The sequence below is a fragment of the Argopecten irradians genome, chromosome 3 (genome assembly GCF_041381155.1).
Source record: "Argopecten irradians isolate NY chromosome 3, Ai_NY, whole genome shotgun sequence".
Classification (NCBI taxonomy): Eukaryota; Metazoa; Mollusca; class Bivalvia; order Pectinida; family Pectinidae; genus Argopecten; species Argopecten irradians.
In genome coordinates, this window is record NC_091136.1 from 33,826,501 (window position 1) to 33,852,217 (window position 25,717).

Consider the following 25,717-nt stretch of genomic DNA (forward strand, 5'->3'; position numbering starts at 1 on the left):
TGAAGTCGGGTAACTAATGTACATATGAACTTCTTAATGTGTGTTATGAAATTATGGTCATCGGTTAAATGACCCATGGTTATCGTCCTGTCGGTCAATGGCATACGTTAGGTGTACTTGGGAGCTTCCTGCATGGCTACGTGCATCAACCACGTGTAAACAAATAGAGAATTTACGGTTATTCCATAAAACCATTAGTGATCGTAAACAGTGAAATAGCCGAACGAGAGTGGGATTAGTGTAGCAACATCAAACATTCATACATCTGATAATGTATAGTCTTTATAGACCGCTGTGGAACTCTTGTACTGATATCGTTATACTGAGTAATTGTGTAGGACGTAGTTCCACATAATCAGACGGGTTATATATTGGCAATGTAAGTAATTTGTTGGTTATCAATATTGTCAACGTATCTGTTCAATTGTCCCCCGCACAGTGGAGGAGAAATCTTCGCCAGTCATCTGTAGCGCTAGCAGGGGTGAAGAGACCGGCTCCGCTATAACAGACGGTCGATCTATGATACACTGCATTTCAGCGCCGTAGCTGCTCTGCTTCGGAATCTTGACTCGGAGCAGTTCCGTGAACCATTCCAGCAATGCTATCGTATACTATCAATACAATACATTAGAGCGATCAGGAATACTCTTGCGTGTGGTAACGATACCAGTAGTAGGTAGATTGTAGGTCTATTTAAAGTAGTGGTGAGAAAAGGAAAGTACCGCTGAGCTATTGTTGTACAACTGTAGTGTTGAGGGGTTTTGACACTGCCAGAACTATTAATGGGTACATTAAACATTCACGGGAGGTGACACTGAGGGTCTATACAGGACTGCTGGAATTACCTCTGTGGTTCGGACGGCTGGTGAGGCGCCTTATAATTACCGTGCGCCCTCAACTATAGCGCCCATACCCAGTGTTGACATTTCCAGTCCCAGTAGCACTATACTGTAGGAGATAATACGACTCGTGTGTGATAAAAAAAATCTACATCTGTGACAGTCGGCTACTTGAACGTGCATTGTGTGCAGGTATATACCTCTGTGTGTAACACATGCTAGTGACGTCCGCATGTTGTGAACGAAATATCTTTATGATATAAATATATGATACAGATGGATATAAGGGCTACAGTGGATATAACAATGGCCCGAGTTTGTATAGTTTTTGAGTATACATTCCAGAGTTCCCACTGCATTCGGGACTAGTTTTGGTTGTGGATTTTACGTTCATGGAACCCTATAGTAATGGGATATGGAGATGTCCCTGTTCGGATCCTTACCCTGGCCGCTATGGGATTTATCATAAAAGTCCTCATTGATGCTAAGGTGGGTACTTAATATCTAGAATTTCACAAAAAATATATAATTTTTATTTCAGTGAAAAGTTTGAAACTGATACCTGAATACGGCACAAGACCACGGAGAAGTATCGTTATACGTGATATATAGTAATACAAAAACTACAAAACTATAAAAACTCAAACGCAGATATTGCTATTTCTTTTCAATATACGCCATAAATTTATTGGAAGTCAGCGTGTAAGACACGTGGTATCCATTAAGTTCCAAATGATACTGGAAATTTGTAAGGAATATCGTTTTGTTTGTCAACCTAAATTATGTTTTCTTTGAAAACAAGGGTATCAGACTACAAGGGTATATGCCGTCTATCAAACTGGTCGGCGCAGCACCTGGGTTTCCCATACACTTGGTGTAGCCGTCGCCCTCTGCTGCGATGGGACCTTTCTCAACAGGCTTCTGTGCGACTTCCGTGTTATTTAAATTTACACCATACATTTAATATACATCAACACTCATTAGTGAAGCCAACACAAACTTCCTTTGCACCACCCTTGGTGTCGCAGTATTTGTGTAAACATGGTCGATGATTTTTATACACATCCATCAAACATTGTCAAACAAATTGTGGTGCATGTTATTTTTACTGATAAATTGGCGCTAGGTCAAACTTAAGGCCGTGTTCTGATCCCTAGGGGACTTGCCCGTGACCCCCGGGTCAAACTAACTCGTTTTATCTGCAAACTGTGTGGAGTTTTACATCTGTAAGGGCAGGTGTATTAGCTACTGGCCTGTGGCAGCTATACGATAAATACGGCGGTATAATCCACTTGACAGTCGAAACGTCAAAAAAACTTTTCATCCAAAACAAGTCGACTTCATCTAACCTACCGTTGCCTCGTAAAGAACGAGCTTGGTGACATCTCTCTCGCGGGCGACACTACAGATAATGTATGATAGAAGAGTAAAGACAAAACTCGTGTATTGTTTGTCTTATAAAACAAAAATCGTGCGGCAAAACCTCTTGTCAAATAATGTCATTTTTTGAAAACGACTGATAGCCTGTAACTAATCAGTTTAGTCTTCCGGGGGAAATTATAATTGTAGAGAACAATGCGTTTCATACCCTCGTGAGAACGAGTGTTGTGGGGTCTTTCTGTTTCTTCATTCATCCCCGGCTCATACTAGGGTTGTTAGGCCAAACAGTTCATTGTGTCAGTCTGTCGGAAGAGGAGTTGATGAGGAGATTTAGACAGGAGAGCTCCGCCGGCCCTTCCGGCTGTCACATGTCCCCGCTAAGACCATGTCGATAATCATGTGCAATGCTCGAATGCACCCAAATATGTGTTAACGAATTGAACGAGCCTGTCGGCAAGTCATTCTAAAAGAGAAAAGGGCGGTCGGTTATCTTAAATAATATTCTGGATATTCTCTAAACCTTTTCGTACCTGTACCTGTAATATTTACACAAACTTTGAATAAAATAAGTCCGTTGCTATAATTTTATCTCAAAATATTTGCCCAATTTTGACACCCGGTATTAAATTTGAGAAGAGATCAGATTGAAAGGATTTGAAACGCTTTGATCTTAAATTGATATGAAAGGTCGTTGAGCCTGGATGACAGCCTATGGGGTTTCCGATGACCATCTCCAAACGCTAAAGTGTTACTTTATTCAAATAAGATATAATAAAGGTATGAAAAGCTTTATCAGTATCTTTGATCAGCTTGACCACATCGGCTTCTCGTTCTATGTGTCAAAACCCCTCGAGGCTTAGAATTGTAAATGTGACCGTCCCATCATTTACATTTAAAAAGCACGACGAATTTTGTATACAACTTTAGAAGTTTTCGGGAACATCTCAAATATCCATTTTAAAGACGACTGCAAATTACCAATGATGTTTTGTTTAGAGCACGATTTCTGTATAGAAAACTGTTAAGGAATAGATATAATGTACTCGAATAAACCCCTATAAATACCAATGTCGCTTTCAAGGCTGTAGATATCGCTCGAGTAAAGGAGCTATCTTAGGGTGAGTAGAGCAGTATAGACGACTAATTTGGTCTATATAACAATGGGGCAAAAGAAAGCTGTAGTTAGCAGTGAGGTGTATTGTACACCCCTTCGACCTGTATATTGTCTAGTCACCTTATACGTTTTATGTTATGTCTATTATATTTACTGTAAAAAGGGATAGACATGTCAGACTAGAGAACGAATCGGACAAAAAGGAAAATCTGTAAATAATAGTAAAGGATTGTAGGAAGGTGTGTCGCGAGATATTATAGGGATTGAGCAGTTAGGAAATCGGATCAGGTCTTCAGATCCGAATTGGTATCATATCATTATTATTATTGATATAAGGCAAAATGTACCGTTTCATATATTTACAGTTCAAGGCTGTTCAAGTACAGTATAAATTTACACATGGCAGAATCTATTTGTAATATCAGAACGGGCGAATACACAATCACACGTATAGAATAGCACATTTCAGGACTGTATTGCCTTTATTAGAATTACTTCAAAGGGTTTATCGACCTTTTGATTGCTAATAATGATAATATTTTGAAATCGATACTTTAATTTACTATAGAATGTATGTGCTATTGTGTTAAATGTATTATGAACAGAAGTGAAAGTATTTGGGTAATTCTTTAATTCTTCACTTCCATAGCTGATATCGCATTGTTCTTTGTTTTCGTGTATGGTATATCACAATGCGCATGATTAAATAAGACTGTAATTTATCCTCTTTATAAACATCTGGTGTCAGAAAGTCAATAGGAGATTCCGGCTCCTTTTACCATGTCCGTTTTGTTGTTTAGTTAGCAATGTTTACAGATCGATGGCTGAGTAAATAAATTGTTTGATGTCGCTGTCGGCGTCCTGAGAGCGGCATATACGTCTGTAGAAGTACCAGAAATACACTGTATTAACACTTGGTCTATTATTTACATGTTTCTCGAGCTTTTTTTCTTTACTTATTTGCTAAATAAATGTCTTAACGCGCAAGAAGCGCCAGAAAACCACTGTACGGGGATTAAACCCGATAATTGAATTAATTTTAGACATTTGAACTTCTTAAAATCACGTGCTGGGGAGAAAGTAAATGATTCGTTTGGAAACACATGTTGTACTTAAATAAGTAGAAGGGGTCATTTTTCAATCCCATTTCAGTTTACCGACAAAATCAAAGAATATGCACGGAGTAGCTTTCTTCTAAAAATTATTAGAGATGGTGGGTTCAAACGGTTCGAAGAGATAATACTAAGGATGAGTAAAAAGTTAACCCATTGAGTTTAAATTACCTGTAAACCGTTGTTTGTTATGCAATAAACAACAAGTTTGTAAATAATTTATACAGTGGAGCGTGAGGTAGCTACAGGGCATCTCAAGCCTTGTTAAACTTACTATCGCATACTTATCAGCGGATATATTATCTACATGTGTGTGGGGGATTAATTAGGGCAAAGGTTATAATTTCTGGGCTTCAGTGTTTACATATGCCATATACATGCCAGTGCATTTGTTAGCCATGTTGTATACCAGCTGATTCTACACAGCACAATGAACTGGGCCTGACTAGCATCAGAAACAGCGGATAGTTTGTACTTGAACTCATGTACCGCTTCCACGAGATCGAAGCATGGTCGTAAAACGCAACTTTTTTGTACGGTGAGCTGTCACCGTTTGAGTGCACTGATGAATTGCAGTCAATTTGATTACACGTGAGACGAGATGGTATTTAAGGGGGCATGTCACCTTTTATAAACGTTTAAAAACACCATATATGTGCCGACGTGTTACTCGCTAGGTTCTGCATTACCAATTGTACAAGCCTTTACCAAACTGGTCGTAGCAGACAATGCAAGTCCAGATGTCATGAGTTTTATCTCCATGAATACAATAAACGAGACGTTCATCGATGCAGTGACGCGAATTGCACCTGCTTTGTCTACAACTAGGGGTCTGCCTTGATTGTTCCTGGCAGGCGAGTGTACCGTGGTTTACCGGCCGTGCATTGCTAGCGTATTTTTGTGACTATGCATGGTAGTTGAGACAATACCATCACTCTACTGTAGGACCTACTGTTTGGCAGGGACGCATTCCTCTCTTCCTTTCTTGCTATCCTCTCCTCCTCCTCTGAACCACCATCCCCCCTCCTCTTCCTTCTAAATTTCCCACACTCATAATATTACATTCCTCCCACAACAGTAATTTATTCCCGATAGTATTGTGTTCTAAAAGAAGCTTTCCTACTGACATTTACCGCAGTTTTGGTCGTAAGCGTCAAAAAGCATATTGCTAATGCGAAGTCAGACATGTTCCCTACAAAGTTCCTGTGATACACTGTTTGACTAGTTTATGTTACACGTTTATTATAGATATGTGTGTGACTTACATATGAACAATTGATTGTAAATATGTTATTGAAGAGCTGAAGTCGTTTTGTCTATACATACGTAACAATCACTGACCGTGCATAGCACGCGCCGCTTGGGCTCTGGGACATTTCACACGCTACAACATAGCACTGCACGCGCATTACAACCGAAATGAACACAACAGCTAAGGGCATCCAAATTGCAGCCTTTTAATTAGGGATATTAATTATCTCAACGGGCCTGCCCGGAACAAAGACTTGTTCGTGTGTGGGACGAGTTGATGAGCTTTTGTAAATCATGTAATTAGCACAGTAGCCAGCCTTGCTGCTCGTGTTGTGACAGACGATAGACCTGTCGGTGTTGGTCCTCATAACTTTTTTCATTGAACTGGACCCACCCGCATACATTAGCGGACTCTAATTGGTATTCGACTGGTAACAAACTCGCCCATTCCGTGTAAATAGCAATAAGTCATGTAAAACACAACAAAGAGATTTCACTGACAGAAAACATTTCTCTCCAATATTATATTTTCGCCTTTTCTCCATAGCCATACGGCCAATGATAAAAAATGGAATATTTATCATATCGGCAAACACATCTTGACCGTTCATAATCCAATTATGGATGCACGCGCTTCTTATTAGCACCACGCGATAGCATTAGCCCCGAAATTAGCTCGTGACAAAGGCGGGAGAATTACTGTCACACCTCCTCTAGGGATTTAATATGGAATCTCATCATATACCTATCAAGTGTCTGCCTCCCTTACAGATACGACCCAAGGATTAGGGCAAAGCATGCATGACCGAGCATATGTTTGTCGCTTAGTTATATGGTTTCAACGTCGTTCGGATGTAAGTGAGGCATGCTGAATTGCCTTGCTGCAGATGTTTAAAGGACAGCATGCACGTAGACTAAACAAATGTGCATACTGACTGCAAAACACGTATAAAGTGACAGAAAAACAAGTAAGATACTGTGTCTGAGTACCCCGCCACTGATTTTATTGCTATACATGTTATGCATGTATTATCCCCTATCCTAGCCATCGTTCCATGATTATACGCCATTTTTATGTACTCTTCTTTTTGATAGTGTAATATATCACATGCTAATACCAGTACATGTTGGTTAGTAATGGTTATATGTTTCTGATTACCTTACACCAATAATGTCTAATGTAACATTAAATACATTATCAGAAAAAAATGGCAGTATTTTTTATTACAACATTCGAAATTTTACGTCTTAACAGTTATTTCGTGTGGTTTTCCATCTGATAATATCTTTCTATTGTGGATAAAGTGTATTATTTCTAACCAAGAAAAATAATGTTTTAAATACGCCTAGAAATGTGGTGGACGTTCGGGGTTTCAATAGTAGAAGTAGAATTTGATTGCACCGAGACAGTGTCAAAATTCACTGAATTTAAGTATTTATTACAAACATATGGAGGAGGATGGCAAATTACAGCAATCTGTTTATCGTAAAACGTGGTCAAAAGTTCTAGTTTATCGAATAAATCATATGTGATTATAAAGTTTTTCACGTACAGTGCAAATGTTTTCCGGTATTGGATCTGATGCAATTTGGCAACCCTTGGGCTCGTACATAAAGTAACAAGGTGTAAGTGTTATCAAGGGAAATCAGAATGTGATTTTCAAACACACGGAAGTGACATTCCTACACACGTAACCACACTGATCCATAGCCCAGGTCTTAATGTGGTTGTTCACTTATTTGGCACATATTTCCCCAGATGCACAATTCTTGCCTAGGGGACGACAAAACGTGTTAGTTGCCCGTGGCTCGAACCTCGGTCACTGGTGCGTTGTCCCTAAGCAACGCTATCACATTAATTTGAGAACAGATGCTGACCTCTCGTCGATAACGTTAGTCATAATCATGCATAATACCCGTGTTCTCCAACTGATACTTAGAGTCATAGGCACGTGCTTATAAAACTTTACAACCTGGACATGTTCATGTCATATATATTATATAATACGGTTTACACCTGTATATGAACTGTTTTTCGCCGAAAAGTATATTAATCCATACTTTGGGGAAATTCAATCGCGAACGTATGGTCTGACGGTCTGACTAGGCCACTAGAATATGGAATTTCTATGTTTGCGAATTCCTGCTGTATGCATATGTCTGGAATTCGATGTTCACTTTATCAGGAGAATATTGATTGTAGTTTTAATCACGCAGATTACCAGCATCACCATGTGACCTGCACGCGCCCAAGGCCAGCCTCGATATGGCGGATCAATGGTTGCTGTTACCCAAGGTTGTGACCGTGGCTCCCCCTGGTGGGCTAATAAACTTAAAGAAATCAATTATAATTATCATCCGAAAAAAAATATATAAAAATTAATTTGACCATTAAAATTCACAAAAACATCGTCTGTTATCTCGCGATTTTTTTTCCAAATTGTTGTTTTAATAATGCGAGGGACAACATTAAATAAAGAGTTTTAAAAGCAAAGATAAAAGGGAGTATCTGTATTATCGCTGTGAAATTTCTCTATTTACCATACATGCTACTTTTTATAACCACACACTAGTCTACACAATGGTATCATAGTCGTGCTCTCTACACAATATGCAATTATTTTAACATGGAATCAATTTTGCTGACAACTCCTGATCAATTGACGATGTCAACATTATACGGAAGCTATAAATCTTCACTTTTTTAATACCGTTTTTAAATGAAAGTGAAAAGCATAATACATAACATTATTTAAAATTTCTGTTTCGTGTCAAAATCGATTACAGACAATTAAGCGAATTTTTTAATTTAAAACAGTATTTTTTGAACTTGTCTTGCTTTGAACTAAACATGATTTAGTACTTTCGTTATCTGTCAATTATCAACAGCTTTCATCGCTTACTTACATACCGTGTTTTTAAAGATTACAAATGTCACACATGACCTATACAAGCCGTCAGTATTTTGATTTGACACAGGATTACAAGAAACAGACAATGATTTGCAACTCCCCCGACCTGAACGTCTGTCTCAACCAATTAACGTCACGTCAGACGCGCTTAGGTCATTTCAACAGCAGGTATTCAATTATCCTAATATTTCTATCGATATAGATCAATTAAACCTATTCAATATCGCGGTAGTGTAGTGCGAAACGAGGAGAGCGAGAGAGACCCCGGTAATTAATGACCGTGACCGTACACAATTTCCCCTTACACATCATGTCCATTTCAGCGCGTACCTAACGACCACGAGACGCGCTATTACACACTGGCGTAATGGAAGTCCGACAAGACGCGACGGAAGACATAGCACAACTATATATGGGCTTGATTTGATGGACACTACCAGAGCATCGCTTAGATATCTTTGAATATATATACGATATGATTTCACAGAAGAACAGACTTTGATTGTAAGGTTTCTTAATATTGTTCTTCCTTGTGAAATTGACAAGATTGGTCTAAAAGGTATTGGCATTTTGTCAGTTTCACTCGTGCGTTTTACTATCCCTTTCTTTTGTGAAAGACAGGGAAAGAAATTGTCAGACATTTATACCGACTTAGGACAAGTCACCCAACATACAAATTCATTTTATATGTCGTTGCGTATGTTAACAGTTTCTATAACAACTTGAGTACATAGACTGAAAACGACAGCGACCGAACACTAGACTTTATGTCCCATGCAATACAATATAAGTATGTCGTGATGTTTCCCATAACACCGAAAGTGTCCGCCATAGTTCGCCGTATATCACATGATATACGGCATATATGGGTGTTGATCAGAGTTTGGGAGACGCTTAACACCCCTCCATTTACATACATAAACGCTCGATGTCTAGCCCTAGAACGCCATGCTGGTCATTATTGGTCATTTCGACTTGACACGAAATACTGGGCCGACGGTAATTAATGACATTATGTTAAAATCCATGCAGTTAGGGTATTTTAAATTCAAATCTACTTCACACATGTCCAGACATAAACGTTATTGTCAATCCCGCGATGCTTTAGCATAAATCAAGGTGTCATTACGGTCAGCGAAGCTGGCACGATCACGGAGGGTGCACCTAAGCATGTATTCGAGGTTTACGTAATGGACCGTAGCCATCGTCTCGTGCACATTCAGCGTTGCACGTGAGTAATGGTGCGATGGTGGTCACTTATGAGGGTCAACCTGACTCTAGACATTAACTTGGGGAGTGATTGATGTTTAACTGGACATTCATTACCCTCACTTTGGATGCGGTGGTCAGGTTTGATTGACCTCGAGCCTAATGTGGCATTTACTACATTTGGTCTGACGTACGGGTTTATTGGTGATGATATCAGTGATCATTAATTCCATTCCATCAACTGGGCAGTTGTTTTGTTTATATATATTATAACCTTCGCATAGAAAGTTGTACATTTAAGGTACGTAAACGTCTTCCGACACAGAAAGCAATAAGATCCATTGACTCTGATCTTACTCTAAGGACCATCTGATTTCATGGCGTTGTTTTGTTTTTCCTTTTATCTCTGCTTTGCTGTCTTTCACCGTGACCCAGGAATAATGAGACATCGGATGTAGACACCCATCACACATATCCTTACATGACAATGTCCATTGGTGCATCTATGGACATCATCACATGACATTGACTTTGAGTATCGCCATATGACCTGTCATTATATTCCCGTAGAGTCGTTTTAATTCCACGTCCATGTTCTATCTAGGTACGCGCCCTCGCATGACCTTGGTGCCGATGACAAGCATTGTACAATTGTCCTCATTGACCCTTACTGTTGCTGTTGATCTAGACCCTAATACGACGATAGTTCGTTGTTGGTGCCGCAGACTCGGAAATATCTGTAGGCTATTAATGAAAGGGCGTTCATCTAATCACCTAAAAACCTAAACCAACAAAGAGGAATGCTAACGGTGACATTCACGGCTGCAATGTCTGCGCAATCCTTCTCGTATATAACCCTGCTTGAACTATAATTAAATGTAGCTAAATACATTGTCAATCGACATGATTCTGGTTCAGTAACCTTGTACGTGGCGTCAGGTGTACACTAGAATGCCTGTAGTAACCAGCCAGTCTCTCATTACAGACTAACGACATTCTGCTAGGCTCGCTGATTTAACGCCGACACTTTTCTAGATTAGAAACCAACACATTCGGTAATGGTTTACTCCCTGCCCATTTCATCAGTAACAGTTTCATTAATTGTCTGTTAATTCTCATTCAGCTACCCCGGGAGTGCAATTCGACTCGACTCTCTCTCAATAATCTACAAGTGTCCATGATAGCGAACTTAATAATTAGGTTAGCAAGGGAATCAATACCTATCGCTGCCCAAGGATTCTACCAATATTTATGGGGTTAACCTTGCCAATAGTTTTCTATGTAATAGCTTTAGTTGGCTATTGAATCTATGATAACATGCTAACTAGTTTGGTGTTCTCTTTCGCCTGACTTACTGGTATCACCTTTTTGCTCTATTGCCTTGCTTATTACTTATTTCCTTACATCTACTTGGAACTTGGGATGGCGCAGTCCAGCGAGAAATATCGCCTTTTGTCACCTACATTAGCAAGAGTCGAACAAATTGTAAGCTTCCTTACACCCCAAATGACCCTGTTTTCATCTGCGAAATCAAATCAAAGAAAAACCGTGCGATCGCTAATACGATCCGACGTGGACAACAACGAATTTTCATCGTCTGAGTTCATTCGTGTCACTCTCGGCTGTCACTCCGCAATCTCTTGTTTTGTTCCGATCGTGTCGTCTGCTCCTCTGGGAGAACGGAACCGAGCGAGAGCATTGCAAGAGCGGGAAGAATGACAAAAACCTGACGGGAGGGGTCGAGCCATCTTGGAAGATGATTTGTATTTGGTAGTCCAGACATGTTCTGTGCTCAATCAATATTATTTTATTCAATTCTTCTTGAAAAAATCTACCGATATTTAAACTCCTTTTGGTGTTTCAGCCATCATGTCTACAGGAAACATAATTATACGTTTTTTCATGGACTTCTTCTTCCAAAAGGTGGCGCATTTTGCCTCCGCGGGGATCTGACCTGACTGATACTGTTCCATATCACCACCAGCTTACTAGAATGAACGTTACGTGTGTGAAAGAAATCTGACTCCAAAAATAATTCTTCCTATGTCGAATTATAACCAGGATTATGATTTACACAGCCATGTTGACGGAAATGTTTAAAAAAAAACAAAAAAGAATCAAATTATAGATTTTTTTTTCTCAAAAAATAGACAAATTTTGTACTCAACATTTTCTGACTAATACGCCCTTTATCAGATAGTACCATGCGCTAAGGAATTTACCCTCCTTGGTGTTTCAGTATAGTTTGGTTCAGCGTGACAGTACTATAAAGTTCCATCAGATCTAGTGTTATGACTCCATAACTTAAAGCACGTCGCACTAACGACTTTATTACATATGCATATCGTTAACATGAAAAGCCGCCTGAAATTATCAAAGCTGTTGACATCTAGTAGATACATATATAGACCTGTTAGCTTTTCTACTGTGTATCTCCCCACCATTTTATTTCCACGAAGATAACTATTGAACGGATCCGTGACCTATTTGTAACCTATTTCTGTGGACGGCGACCACACTGAAAAAACCTCACGATCCAAATTATTTGACTGGATGCCATTTAGAAAAGAATAACCCATAGTTACTGATACTCCAATTTGCTCCAGTGACAAGTGACTAGGGAAAGGAATCTACAGCTCACGCCAGCCTACCGAGACCACCTATTGAGGAAAAGCTCTCGATTATATTTAAATGGGAAGTTAGTTGCCGAGTTTTATTGTCTTAAACCTTTTTACATGGCTCACTGAAGGAATTGCTGCCTTTCTAAGCAATAAAAGCTTCCTCATTCATTGTGCCTTCTCCGATGTTTATGGATTGTAGACCATTTTCTTAGACGGATTTGCGTTTTTTAGAAAACGTAACTGAAAAATGGATTGATAGAACCTGTCTATATATTGTAACACGAAGTAAATAGAAAAATCTAAATATAAACTTATATCTTTAAAATAAAATGTTTTAAAAGTGTTGGTTTTTAAAAAAAAAAAATCTAGGTTATGATAAAAAATACATAATTTATATAAGCCGCCAAAATATAAATATTTAAATTGTCTAAAATAGCAATTATCCTTAATCAATTAATAAATTAATTAACCAGTTTATTTGAATGCTATATATCTCTGTATAATGCTTTAATGACGAAGGTATATATAATATATGAATGAAAGTACAACAACTGTATCTATTTTCATATAGCGCTTTGTTTACGTCTTGTATGCTCATATAGACAATAGTGGAGTCCCTAAGGGCGGATATTTGGCTCCCGTGGGACTTCTTTGAAGGAAGTAAGAGACTATAATAAATTGATAGTATAGATCAAGTGTAGCAAGAAAATGCATGTTGTCATTCGCGCAGGTGCGTCACGTGCGCTTAATGACGTCATCAAAATGGCCGCCCAGATATTTTGCTTTCGGCTTAATTCACTTTGTTTTCTACGTAAAATACAGCATTTACGTGCTTTAGTTATAAAATTAAGAATGGAATATTAAATTTACACATATATGAATTTAAAAATAAAATTTGAGCTTACTTTTAACATCTTTATTCCATATTTTGCGATTATTTTGTTATGTAAACGACTAAAATTTCTCTAAAAATAGAAAATAATTGTGTCAAAAACGGCTTTATAACTACAAGATTTATAAATTTCGAAAATATTATATGTATAATAATTATTTCAATCAATATTTGGTATAATAACATGGTTTATATGTATTTAAAGGTCAAAAATGAATTTACAATACTTATACCCGGGATTCTTTTCATCTGAAAGAGAAGGAAGTGACTATAGAGCAAATTACCCTTATATCGTGCACGCGAGTTTACGTATTATCAGATTTAATTAATTACCCCACATAAACTTGTACGGGTGCTTTTCTGTGACTGCATTAATGAACGCAATGTCATTCCAGCATGCATTTTTTCTCGTGACAATACCTAATTCCTACCTACAATGCTGGGCTATGACCATCAACCATACAAATCGCTTCCGATCACGTGACCTCTACGTAACTACATACCTTATACGCAAGTAGCTTTGATATGGATTGTAGTTGATGCGAAAGGATGTGCCGTTTTCTCTCTAATAAAACGTTTTTGATACAGCCAATTACATGTATGATCCGGCATTTCAGTTTATTAAGAATTATTTTCCTTTTGTGAAAAAAATTACATAATGATTTGCAGTCAGCTTCCTGTCTTTTCGACATTACTTTATAAAATAATAGATAAGAATTAATAGCAGAAATTGGTTCCTTCCTACATGCATTAAGTTTAGATATTTAATTGTGGCCATACAGTTTCCTGTCCTCTCAGCTTTGTAAGAAAAGAGAGGGGAGGCAAAAAGGTTAAGAAACACCGACATAGTTTCTATATTTATCCTTTTCTAATGCCATAAATGGCGCTTAGAGAACAAAGGAGTTTTGTATAATTGACGGCCAAAGACGCCTAATATGTTTTATAGAGTATGCAGCAACTTAACTCCGTTCTTTGACACTGAAAAACACTAACGAAAATAGACATCTGTTTTCCATATCCTATTGTGTTAGACCATTTCAAGTCTTGACGAAACATCTGTATGTATTTGCACTTCAAAACTATAATTCGTTTTCAAATGAAATATGGCTATAGTTCCCCTCCTCAGACTGTGTTATGCTAATAAGTATCACGCTGCATTCATTACCAATAAGGAAAAGTCAAATGCATCTGATTTAAAAGCTAATCATGTCCAATTTAGTTAATATTGAGAATTTCCTCTGACCGCGTTACATCCGTATTTCACACTCCAACGCTATTTTTTTTATATGTATAGCTATGTTATCACGATGTGATGTACGCTCTTCATTCTCTTTCAATGTTTAGCGCTAAAAAAACGAAAATTCATAATATTTCCGCGCTAATTGCAACACTAGTCCTCGAACATGTTGCATTACGACAGCTTGTTTGCTACAAACGTTTCTGCTTCGTTAGGTATCACCAAGACGCTTTGTTTGTGACAGCTGGAATGATGTTTGATTATGGCGGATGACGATAGTTCTACTGATGCAGAAATACACCCATTCAACTACTGCTGCCTATAGACAAATCCCGTAAGGATCAACACGAATAAATATAACTCTTTATACTGCAATTTTCACAGATTATGGTATGAAATTGATATTTTCCCATAACAGCCTTCATCAGTGTGATGTTATATGGTGTGGTCCTTTCACACCACCGCATACAACCGGAGCGTCATGACTTGATCTATGGTAAATAGGGTAAACAAAAATATTGTACTGTATGTTTTAGAATTGAGAACACCACATTTTAGCTAGGTCATTTGAGGTTTTATCGCGCTTTTTCATCTACATGTATCCGCTATTTCACAAGACTGTACTTTAATTTTGATAACAATTCGGTAAATTTTGGTAATGCCTAATTGCCTCAATAGTGTATGCAGATCTTAAAACGGAATTTTCAATGTAAACTTATTCCGATGAAAATTAAAAATGTTTAAACACAAAAATTAAAAAAAAATAATGTAATAAAAATCATAACAGTAGGCCTTAAGTGAAAGGACAGTAGTTTATTAAGAACTCTTACTCTACACTTCTGTTGTGACGTAGACTGCCTGACGCAGCAGTATATTCACCTAAAGGCTTATGTGGCATCACAGTGTTCGGATTATCCCCTGCCTTAATCCGACCATTGTCAGCTGGCCTCCTTGAAGGTTACTGAACTGCCCGGATGTGTCTCTCTCGTTTAAATGGCTACCCGCTGCGAATGTTTGTAAGAGATACAGCATTAGTATAGTACTTATACAACTCACAGGCTGTCAGCCTATAAAATATTAAACATACAATGTAGGATGGGTGTCAGCGAGGACATTTATGTCAGGCCGGGTTGACAGTTATCTCCCATTTTAGGGTTAAATGGGGATTTTCTTCTCAGTGGAAGCGAGACCCATTTTACTAGCGGGGCGTCGATATTAAGTCACGTGATCTTATACGCAACAGTTCGCGCAAATCGGTTAATATGATAAATTGAAACATATGTTTCAAGCGACCTATTTATGAAGACACATTATTATGGTGGTAAATGTCAACCAAATATGGGATGGTATTTAAGTCCTATTAATGCTAATGTTTATAGTGGGGTTTTTTGAGCGGAAATTAAACAAATTTTATGGTTTCTATGATTCTATAACCTTGAAATACATTTGTGAATTAAACATCCATGCTTTACAATCCATTGTCATTTTTATTGAAAACGGATTTGCATTTGAGATTTCCTTTAGTTTAAAATATGTTTTAGTGCCGCAGAAAATAAGAAAATCCAATAGATTTGAATACAATATCTCGTAACATTCTTCGGAACCATTTTTATTCATTTATATCATGAATATACCAACCATCTGGTGTAAGATCGATGACATACGAATTTAAAATACCTTATAACTTTATAACTACATTGTTTGTTATTGAAGTACATCAGCGAGTGTGCGATTCTTTTAAAGAATTTAACAGAATTTTCATTTGGTAATAGTATCGAATTGGTTGATATTCATAAATACACTATACCACGTACGATCTACAACATTTAGCCGCTGTTGAGGAAACTTATAACATAATCCATATTTAATAAGTGTGTTCCCGCAATTAAAAAGGAAAGATTCTGAAGTTAGCACTCTGAATTGTTTTTGCCAAGCATTTCTGTCCGGCAACACCGATAGCCAATTTAATTACATAAACAAGACAGAAATATGAAGGGTTGTGTAATAAGTTTTTCCATATAAAACGCCATGTCAGCATGACCCATCGAACTCCCGACAATTCTCAGTACGACATGACGAGGTAACTCAGAGCAGATGTTCGCACTTGACATTTATTTGTTATTGATATCATAACGAGGCTCTTCTCTCCCCCGGGTTTACGCGCAAGGGAGGATTAGATAGAATATTCACTAAAAATAAACAAAATACGAAAGGAAAACTTCATCATTTGGACACGAAGCTTCAATAAAAAAAAATATACATATCTGGAAAAAGATTCAACTCAAGTCAAACAATTAATATGAGGAGTTCGACAGCATTGCCGCACAGCGTGTTTCTGATTGTGCGCCAAAGTAAATAAATGCATCACATCACAACAACACATCACTTGTTGCGTATACATGCAGGACAGTTACATTTACAAATGCCTGTACCAAGAACATGAGGTTTTCACGAGGAATTCTCGAATTCATTCACCACTATGATCCGACATATTCCCCTTAATTCTTGCCAAAGCTGTTGCATGCATCAAAGCTAACCTCTTTTCTTCTACGTTGTAATATTGCACCATAGAACAGTTCCTGCTATATTTTTTCTGACGTTGATCAACTATTTTGACGTATGAATAAAAAGGTCATAAAATATTATACTCATTAGTACAGTGAGCAAACAGGTACACTTAGCTTCATGTGGATTAGTTTTAATTTGTTTCGATAGCATGGATAGGATGGTTCTAAAACTGAGCAGGGAGCTAACGAGGGACTGTGATTGGATAACGATGACTCCACGAGTGGCTCCACAGCAGTTGTGAATGTATACAGTTTACAAGCTCTAATGATAACGGATGTTTGTATACATATCATATTTGCTATCAAAGACAACATGTCTGAGGAATTTTTAATTCCTAACTGTATAACGTACTGTGTGTCGATAACGTGTGTCTGTGATCGTGACCATTACGGCTGGGATCTGATATTTGAAATGAGCTTTCTTTCATACAAGAATTTCATTTTTCAATGCTAGTATATATGGAAGCCAATCATTAACATTTTCTCATTTTTTTTCATCATTATAGACATGTTTACTTCATCAATGACAGTAAAGAAATAACATGGGGTGACGGTTTGATTTGAAATATAGATTTATTGACTCAAATCTTGTAAATTGATTTCGTCTAGGAACTTGAAACTCATGGAAGTTATTTTCATTCTCGCACCTGTCGAAGTGCCGAATAATTTGATTAGAATCAATTAGAACGTTAACGTAATAAATACTTAACATTTTAGATAAAAAATTCCCCCACACAGATGCACATTTCAAGTACTATACTATATGCGATACTATCAATAATCTTGATTGCGGTAGTAACCACTGAGCGCTATTGAGGACGCTAGGAATCATTGCCTTGTATTGGCCATGTTCAGATTTTATTAAACACTTACGTAAATGTGCGTACTTGCCGTTAAAATGGTTCAATCAGTGCATAATTGGTAAACTGAGAAGACAGACATATATAGCACAGCTGAACTATTCTTTCTTCCGGTCGATCAAACTGGTTCGACCAGTCTAATGGGACGGCTCTCTCAATGTCTGCCTCCCTTGCTCGGTTTCATTACAAGTAATTACATAACGCGATATACTAGGATCAGGTCGGTGTAGATGAAGTGTATAATCCCACTGCTCAGTCTGGGCCTGTGATTCCACAGTGTCAACAGAGGATTCGGTGCCTTTAATCAATTCCTTTCAGTTTAATTAAGATATTAATGCAACGATAGATGAAGTTTTATATGATAGCAGGTCAGTCGGTACAGCCAAGCTAAAGGACGGGATCACAAGACAGCACGAGCCTTGTTAAATATACGTGTATCTAAAGTGATTTTTCTACCGAATCGGCCAGTCAGATGGCAATGAAATTGGTGTTTGTCGCTTTGATAACATCTAATGGTTAATTTATCTCGTGACACCACTACCAAATATCCGACATGTGTCCAGTGTTCTTTGTACGTTATTAAGTGTTTATGGTCAAGTGCACCGTCAATACTCAGGAATTGGAAATAATGACATCAAATCTCTCCATCGCTTTCCAAAGCTTTCCAAATCGATCCGACTGTTTTCCATAATGCATCAAATGGACTGGACGCTTGAGGGCGTACGAGTGATTTCCGTCACTTTTAAACGTTCGTCCGAACCAGATGCTCTAGCCTTTTTGTATAATGACCAATGACGGCCGACGTTATAGGGATGGCGATTGTTTACCCGTAGTTTGTAGCATATGGCACGTCAGAAACATTCGTCAATTCATTTAGATTTCTCAGATAACGTGTATTGAACAAATGCCATGCAAATCTGACCACAGGCTCCTTGAAGTAACGATGGGTGATAATAAAAACCCTATGGCATTTGCGATGTAATCTAGATGTAAGAAAGATCGAGAATTTAGACATCACTTTCTGACACAGTTCGATGTATACACATACAATACATACAATACGTATGCTTGGAGTTTATTGGAGTGATGAACAATAATAAACACATATCCACGTGTAATAAGTCAACGTATGTAAATAGTCTAGCATACCTATGGTTACCTTCCACCAACGCTCGGGCACGGTTACTGATCGATAAAGTTTTTATTTGCTATCCACCACTAACCACATGACTATAGTCGACATTCTTCCACTAGCCTTTCACGTTTGAAGTACATTTTATTTTCATGCACTTTGTTTCCTTTGTCATCAAAATTGTCCATATCCTTATAAAGTTTCATGTATACATGTACTGAGTTGGGAGTTAACCAACTTATAACCAAGTCTAATTTGAACTCATTAATCATTTATAACTGATATTAACCCAGACTTGTGTAAATTGAGCCATCTGTTAATTTATATATTCATTTATTTTTATTCAATTTAAAATAAAACATAAGCAATGTATTGACATTGCTGTATATTGATCATATAAAACACAGGCGAACTATTTCTTCGAATTTTAAATATTGCAAAATTCATGAAAATTTCCCCATTGGCGCCCCGCTGGTGGATTTTGTCTTCGATAAGAACACGTGACCAGGGTCTTTGGGGAACAGTTAGTAGTTGATGTAAGGCCCATGTGTCAGATAGTGCTGTAGTTCGGCCGATTCTGGTCATCACCGACATCGTTCTCGTTTGGATTAACGATGTAGAGGTAATAAAACTCGCATGAAACCTCTGAGTCTATCTAGCAATACGTGTACAGTGGTACAGTCATTCCTGATCACGGTAATGAAGAGTTCCAAATGTCTCATTGTCAAGGACACGTCGAAATTCCGTCACACCATGCAAATCAAAGAGTAAACATACAGTGTATGTGGAGGAATTTTTTTACAAAATTTACAAAAATCAGTAAAATTTTCATTTCATTAAATGATTTATGCACTTTACAGTCACACACATACTTTATATAATCAACGGGGGCAAAGGACAAAGCTAAGTTGCTTAAACTAAAAAATCGATATTATATCGGGCCTCAAATGGCCCTGCCTGTTGCAAGGACACAGAACCAAAAACCGCAAACGAATACAATGTGTTTACCACATCAACAGTTGTGATACTTAAATGTAATACAACCATGGAGCATTTCCCAAGTCGTAGAATTTCATGTCATTGTCGTGGAACAATGGAACTTAATTTCTCCGATGACCTTTCACACGATTAAGGTGGGCATTAAAGATAAGGATTACTGGACAATAACTAAATGGATTAAACGAAGATGTGACAGAACAATGCATGTGATGTGTGTCGTTGTCAAGGTGACCTTACAGGGAAAATGATCTACCCAACATAAAACTCGCGTCCTGATTGGCTATCGGTAGAATTCCCGATGGTTTAGTGAAGTAAGACGGTAATGTAGAAGCGTTGATGGAGGGCTTCGGGACAGTATACTTTACCCCGACCTTCTACTTTGACGGCTTCCATGATAGCTAATGTTGGACATGTACTGACAACTTTATGTATAGATAGAGGTTCGCCAAGGCTTTCAATGGCTTCTTTGAAGGTCGCGACACCTTGCGTTGTATCAAAATGTCTCGAAATACCTCCAAATGTCATTGCTAACTTGTCCTCTTTGACGTGACCAAATGCCATGGGCCTCAAAGTAGAATTAGGTCTGGTAGTCCCTTCTGATGTATAAGGGGAATCATGCGGTAAGACAGGCTACCGACAATCAGAAATCAGTTTTATATTTCAAACGAGTTCGTTGACTGTTTTCTGTAGCATTTGTCAATCGGATTAATAGCATACACATCAGAACAGATGTAAAATACAAATTTTAGTAGTGTTATTGCAATAAATTTCTTATGTTTTCAATTTAAAGTCAAGGTTAAGAACGGAATCCTTTCATGACTATAAACAGCATATTTATTAAAAAACAAAAGGAAGGGAGAGAAGTATTTTGTGATGCTAAATCAGACAGTGCACGATGTGTGAGGTATAAAGATTTAAGCTACCGCCATCTTTCCAACATCTTCAGACCGACTTCTTTTCTTTTCGTTTTATTTGCAGCGTTTGATGGGTATAAATGTTTCTGTTTCGACAGGCCGTTAAACTATAAACAAAACACTCTACAGTGTATCTATCACAGATTGAAATGTTTGTCGACATGTACGCCAACACGTATCCCTGAACCTTGTAGAAAATTTAATTTATGGACACGCTTAAACCAATACAATTAGAAACATCAATTCTTCAAACAAGTCAATTAAGCGTCAATACGTTTGAACTTTAAAACGCTATAAACATAAATTCCAAACCAGTCTTCACGTTCCCCTGAACAAATTTCTACGTAGAGAAACAAGCGTCTCGCTGACATCTGGCTCAAAGGAATGCTTTGAGCCCTACATAATAATGCTGAACCTCTACAAGTCGTATACCCAGAGAATATATGGTGGTGCCAAGTATTTAGTGGCTTTCTGATAACTACATCTGATATGTTTATGACAACTAAACAGGGAAAACAACATTTCCCTTAGAGCTATAACAGTCTACTACACGCACGTTTTAATTCCCCACGGAATCTTTTGTGTGCGTATGTTTACGTTAGAGAGGAGGTGTTGAAGTTACGTTACTCTACACAGAAGCTATTCGGTTTATTTTACTGTGAGAGTTATACAAACCATACCCTGGTCAGATATTGACCAGAACCCTCTAATACTTACATGGGGAGTAGATGTTGATTGGATCTATCGATACAGGCGGACACCGACCTCGGGAATATAAGGATTTTACAAGTACACGGCACCACCGGCAACTGTATAAGATGATTGGATACAACTTCGTCTGAGAAATTCTGAAAGATTAATAGTAGTACCCATATACCAAGGGCGTGATCAAATAAACGTGAATCATTGATATAGACAATGCAATGTATCTTCAATCTAACGTTGTTCAATAATGCATAATACTTACTGTCTATTTAGCTAAAATTCTAAAATTCAAATTTCATTGTTTTCAAAGACAAAATTGCCTGTCTTACATTGGAAATCAACTACAAAAATAAAGTCGGCCATTCCAAAGCTATACCATCAAAGAGCATTGTTGCTATTGCAATACAGCTTGTTTCGTTTCGATGTAAACTCAACAAGAGTACTCCCGATGGAACGCTTACATACACTTTCAAAATTTAAATTTGATTGCTATTCTGAGTTTCTGCGTATGCCACCTTCTGTAAGAGATCGCAGTACGTTTGCCTCACACGTGCCCATGAATTTAGACGATCGATTCCATCTTGTGCCCCATGAGGGTCTCCTTGTGGATACTGGAGTCGGGACTAAAAGTCTTCCGTGCCACGCCGAATCCTTCATGCCAGATCACCGACATAAACCAGGGTTATAGTCAGTCTTATATATAAATATGATACGGAAATCCGATCTATATTTTTCCTGGCGAATGACTCTCTGTATATTTGAAATCCATTGAGCACGCCAATTGTAGCATTGTGCGAGTTTGCTCTATCTTTACGATTCAATAAAGCCGATACACCAGTGAATTTTTATTCAATTTCAAAAAAACATTTTTTTTCTTTGGTCGCTATCGGTACGTATTTTCATTGGACAATCAATATGTTACATTTCTGACATACTCTCTGATGGTATATCGCAGTGAGACAACCATTTGCGATCTAACTATATTACGCGCTATCTTATTGTGGCAGTTGTTTTCGCCATGACTATTAAGACTCTCTTATCTCTAAATGAAAACCGTTACTCGATACCTCTGTGGTACCCCTACCCGTACTTGAGACTTATTAGCCTATGGTTAGAGTGCGGCTTGGTCTGAAGTGCGTCCCGTCACAACTCGAACGTTTTATCAACAATTTCTTATTGGAAACGATAGATACTTGAACATGGCGAACGTTTCCGAGATAAGACATTGATTCGAAACAGTATGACGTAATAACAACGGGTCGATAAATTGACCAATCGCATCATCAAGCTATTCTAGATATATTGTAAATTTTAAGCCAATGTTTCGTATCAAATACAATTTCTATTGAAACAAGTATCAAATGTTTCGTCGACCATAACATGTGCTGCATACATGCTAGCATAGCAATAGAACAAATCCCACTACCGCCACGCCCTCCTTCCTCACCACCCTCTTCCCCACCACGCTCTCCTTCCCCACGCCCTCCTTCCTCACCACCCTCTTCCCCACCACGCTCTCCTTCCCCACCACCCTCTCCTTCCCCCGCGTCTCCAAGTAAAACCACGACAATACTAGTCTAGTGATACACGCCCATTACACAACGCATCGTCAGCGCCATCTGGCGGGACGAGGAGGCTACGGCAGAAACTACGTTAACCAATATTGCGTGACTAAGAAATGATGTGACTTTACATTGATTTTTTGACCGTATTATATTTGGATAAACATGGTTTCCATGGTAATTATACCAATAATCTGGTCTATTTTGTAGCTTAAAAGTACATCGTTATTGAAAACAAAGATGCCCTTTATACCTGTAAGCTGTACATTGCTGTTTATAGTAAATAGCTTGTTGGTCAGGCAACCCACGTACTATACGTAGTATCATATTTACTTAGCTTGTTGGTCAGGCAACCCACGTACTATACGTAGTATCATATTTACTTCGTTTTGTATCAGGCAACCCACGTACTATACGTAGTATCATATTTACTTAGCTTGTTGGTCAGGCAACCCACGTACTATACGTAGTATCATATTTACTTCGTTTTGTATCAAATTTTCATTAGCGGAAAGCGGACCCGCAAAAGAATTAGGGAAACCAGTATCGAGTTTATTCAACGTTGCGACCTGAAATACAAAATATCTTTTAATAACACGGAAATTGTATTTTGTTTCTGTTGTTATACGAAAATGAAAATCGTTATATGTAGCTTCCTTCCTTTGGTTGCCTTCCACTTCTTGATATGAAATGTATAACATACATGTAAATGTCAAGACACAAAAACATATATTCTTAAATTTATTATTTAGTGTTGTGCTAAGCTGAGAAAACAAATATTGGTTGTGTATAAATGATACATCCTACAGAGCAAAGTCTCAATTTGCGTTGTGTCTGTACTTCAACAAACGATAGATTTCTTCTTGGAAGGCGGAAGTCTGAGGAATATTTCATAGGAATCCAATCTTTACACGCAGGTGGTACGGCATACCATGCTGCGGGCGAGAACACTGTTGACAGAACTACCTGTGGGGAAGCTCGCGTAGCCGGTCATAAATGAAGATCCAGACTCCCCACATGTTTATTTCTCCGGCCAAATCAATTTCAAACGCGACCTACATCAGGGAATTGGATAGAAAATAACGCAAACGATGGGAAATTTAATGGGCCAAGGATTCTGAAACGTTTCTGGCATCCTCGATGTTCTAGTCTATATAAAAATAACGGTGTTGATCTCCCCGGCTTCCACTTCCTTGTTCCCTTCTTTGTACGTAATTATGCTAAACAAGTACTATTTTCTGTAAAAGGCTTCAAAATGCGTTTATCATCACTAACAGCCCTTGTCTGTAATTGCTTTGCTTTGACCTTGACATACATGACCCAAACTCTCTTAGCTAAGTGCCGTCATTGCTAATTTGTAGATTGACTAATTGGCCAGACATGGTCAGCAGTCTAAAGCAGTGCTGAGTAGCAAACGTGTTGTACGTGTCAATTTTAATCGCATCCATCTCGCGTCATCTGTCGAGACTATCTCCCCAGCCAGTGACCAGCTTTGGCATCTCTCAGTATGGTTTCACAATACCCCGCTTTTATCGTTATATACTTTGATTGAGGTTGGTATCAACTCAAACAATCCCGAATTGAACAAGTTATAGATATACCTACATATCATGTAGTAAACTGATTAACCTGCCAACTGTAATCCGCATGATTTGTAGGCTTGCCCTCAAAATGCCACCCTTGCGATCCTGGCCACTGTTCGTAATCCACGTTTTTGGCGTAAATAATACCCAACAGTACAAAAATCGTGTAAAGCACATGCAATCCATGTGCGTGATCCACGGAAACTACCTGTAGGAGAAGTACGATAAGGGGCATTATGTTTATTAGGACGAATATCAGACAGGGTTCCGATTTTAGTATCTCTAAACATGCTAGGTGTTATACATTAGTTCAGCTGAAACTTATACGATACAAACTTGAGGGAATCGTTTGAAAAATAAATCTTGTATCAAAAACTCTATAATAAATCTAGCCATGTGCACCAATTAAAAAAGATTGCATCCTGAAATAATTTGATGGGTTTTTAAATAGGAACAAGACTCGGATGTACGGTACGATAAGCCTAGTTATACTCGAAACCCCTCTGTGTTGTTGGCGATATGTAGCCGGGAATATGTGACGATACTCACAGACGTAATGCATTATGATTAGACCCGGGGCGCATGTGTAACTATTGCTAGAATGCATGCAACATGTAGTAAAGAATGCCGCGAACAAATGGATCGGATGTAGCTTCAATGAAAAATGGCTCCAGTGCTATAGTTTCTTTTATTGGCAACAACAATGCTACCACTTTATAAATAACTTTCAGTTGTTATGATTATTGGATAATGTAATATAAAGAAGGAAAATGATACGGATACGAGATAATATCTCTTCTCCTGTATTGACGGCATTGGGAGATCAAT

The 25,717-nt window shown here is 38.1% G+C and overlaps 1 protein-coding gene across 1 annotated transcript in view; it reads left to right on the forward strand.

Moving 5' to 3' along the window:
- Nucleotides 1–538: 538 nt before the first annotated feature.
- Nucleotides 539–25,717, forward strand: part of LOC138318324 (uncharacterized) — a 56,238-nt gene continuing 31,059 nt past the window's right edge. The window contains exon 1 of the mRNA XM_069260594.1: nt 539–1,328. Within this exon, the coding sequence (XP_069116695.1) occupies nt 1,248–1,328 (81 nt within the window). The 5' untranslated portion in view covers nt 539–1,247. The remainder of the gene's footprint in view (nt 1,329–25,717) is intronic.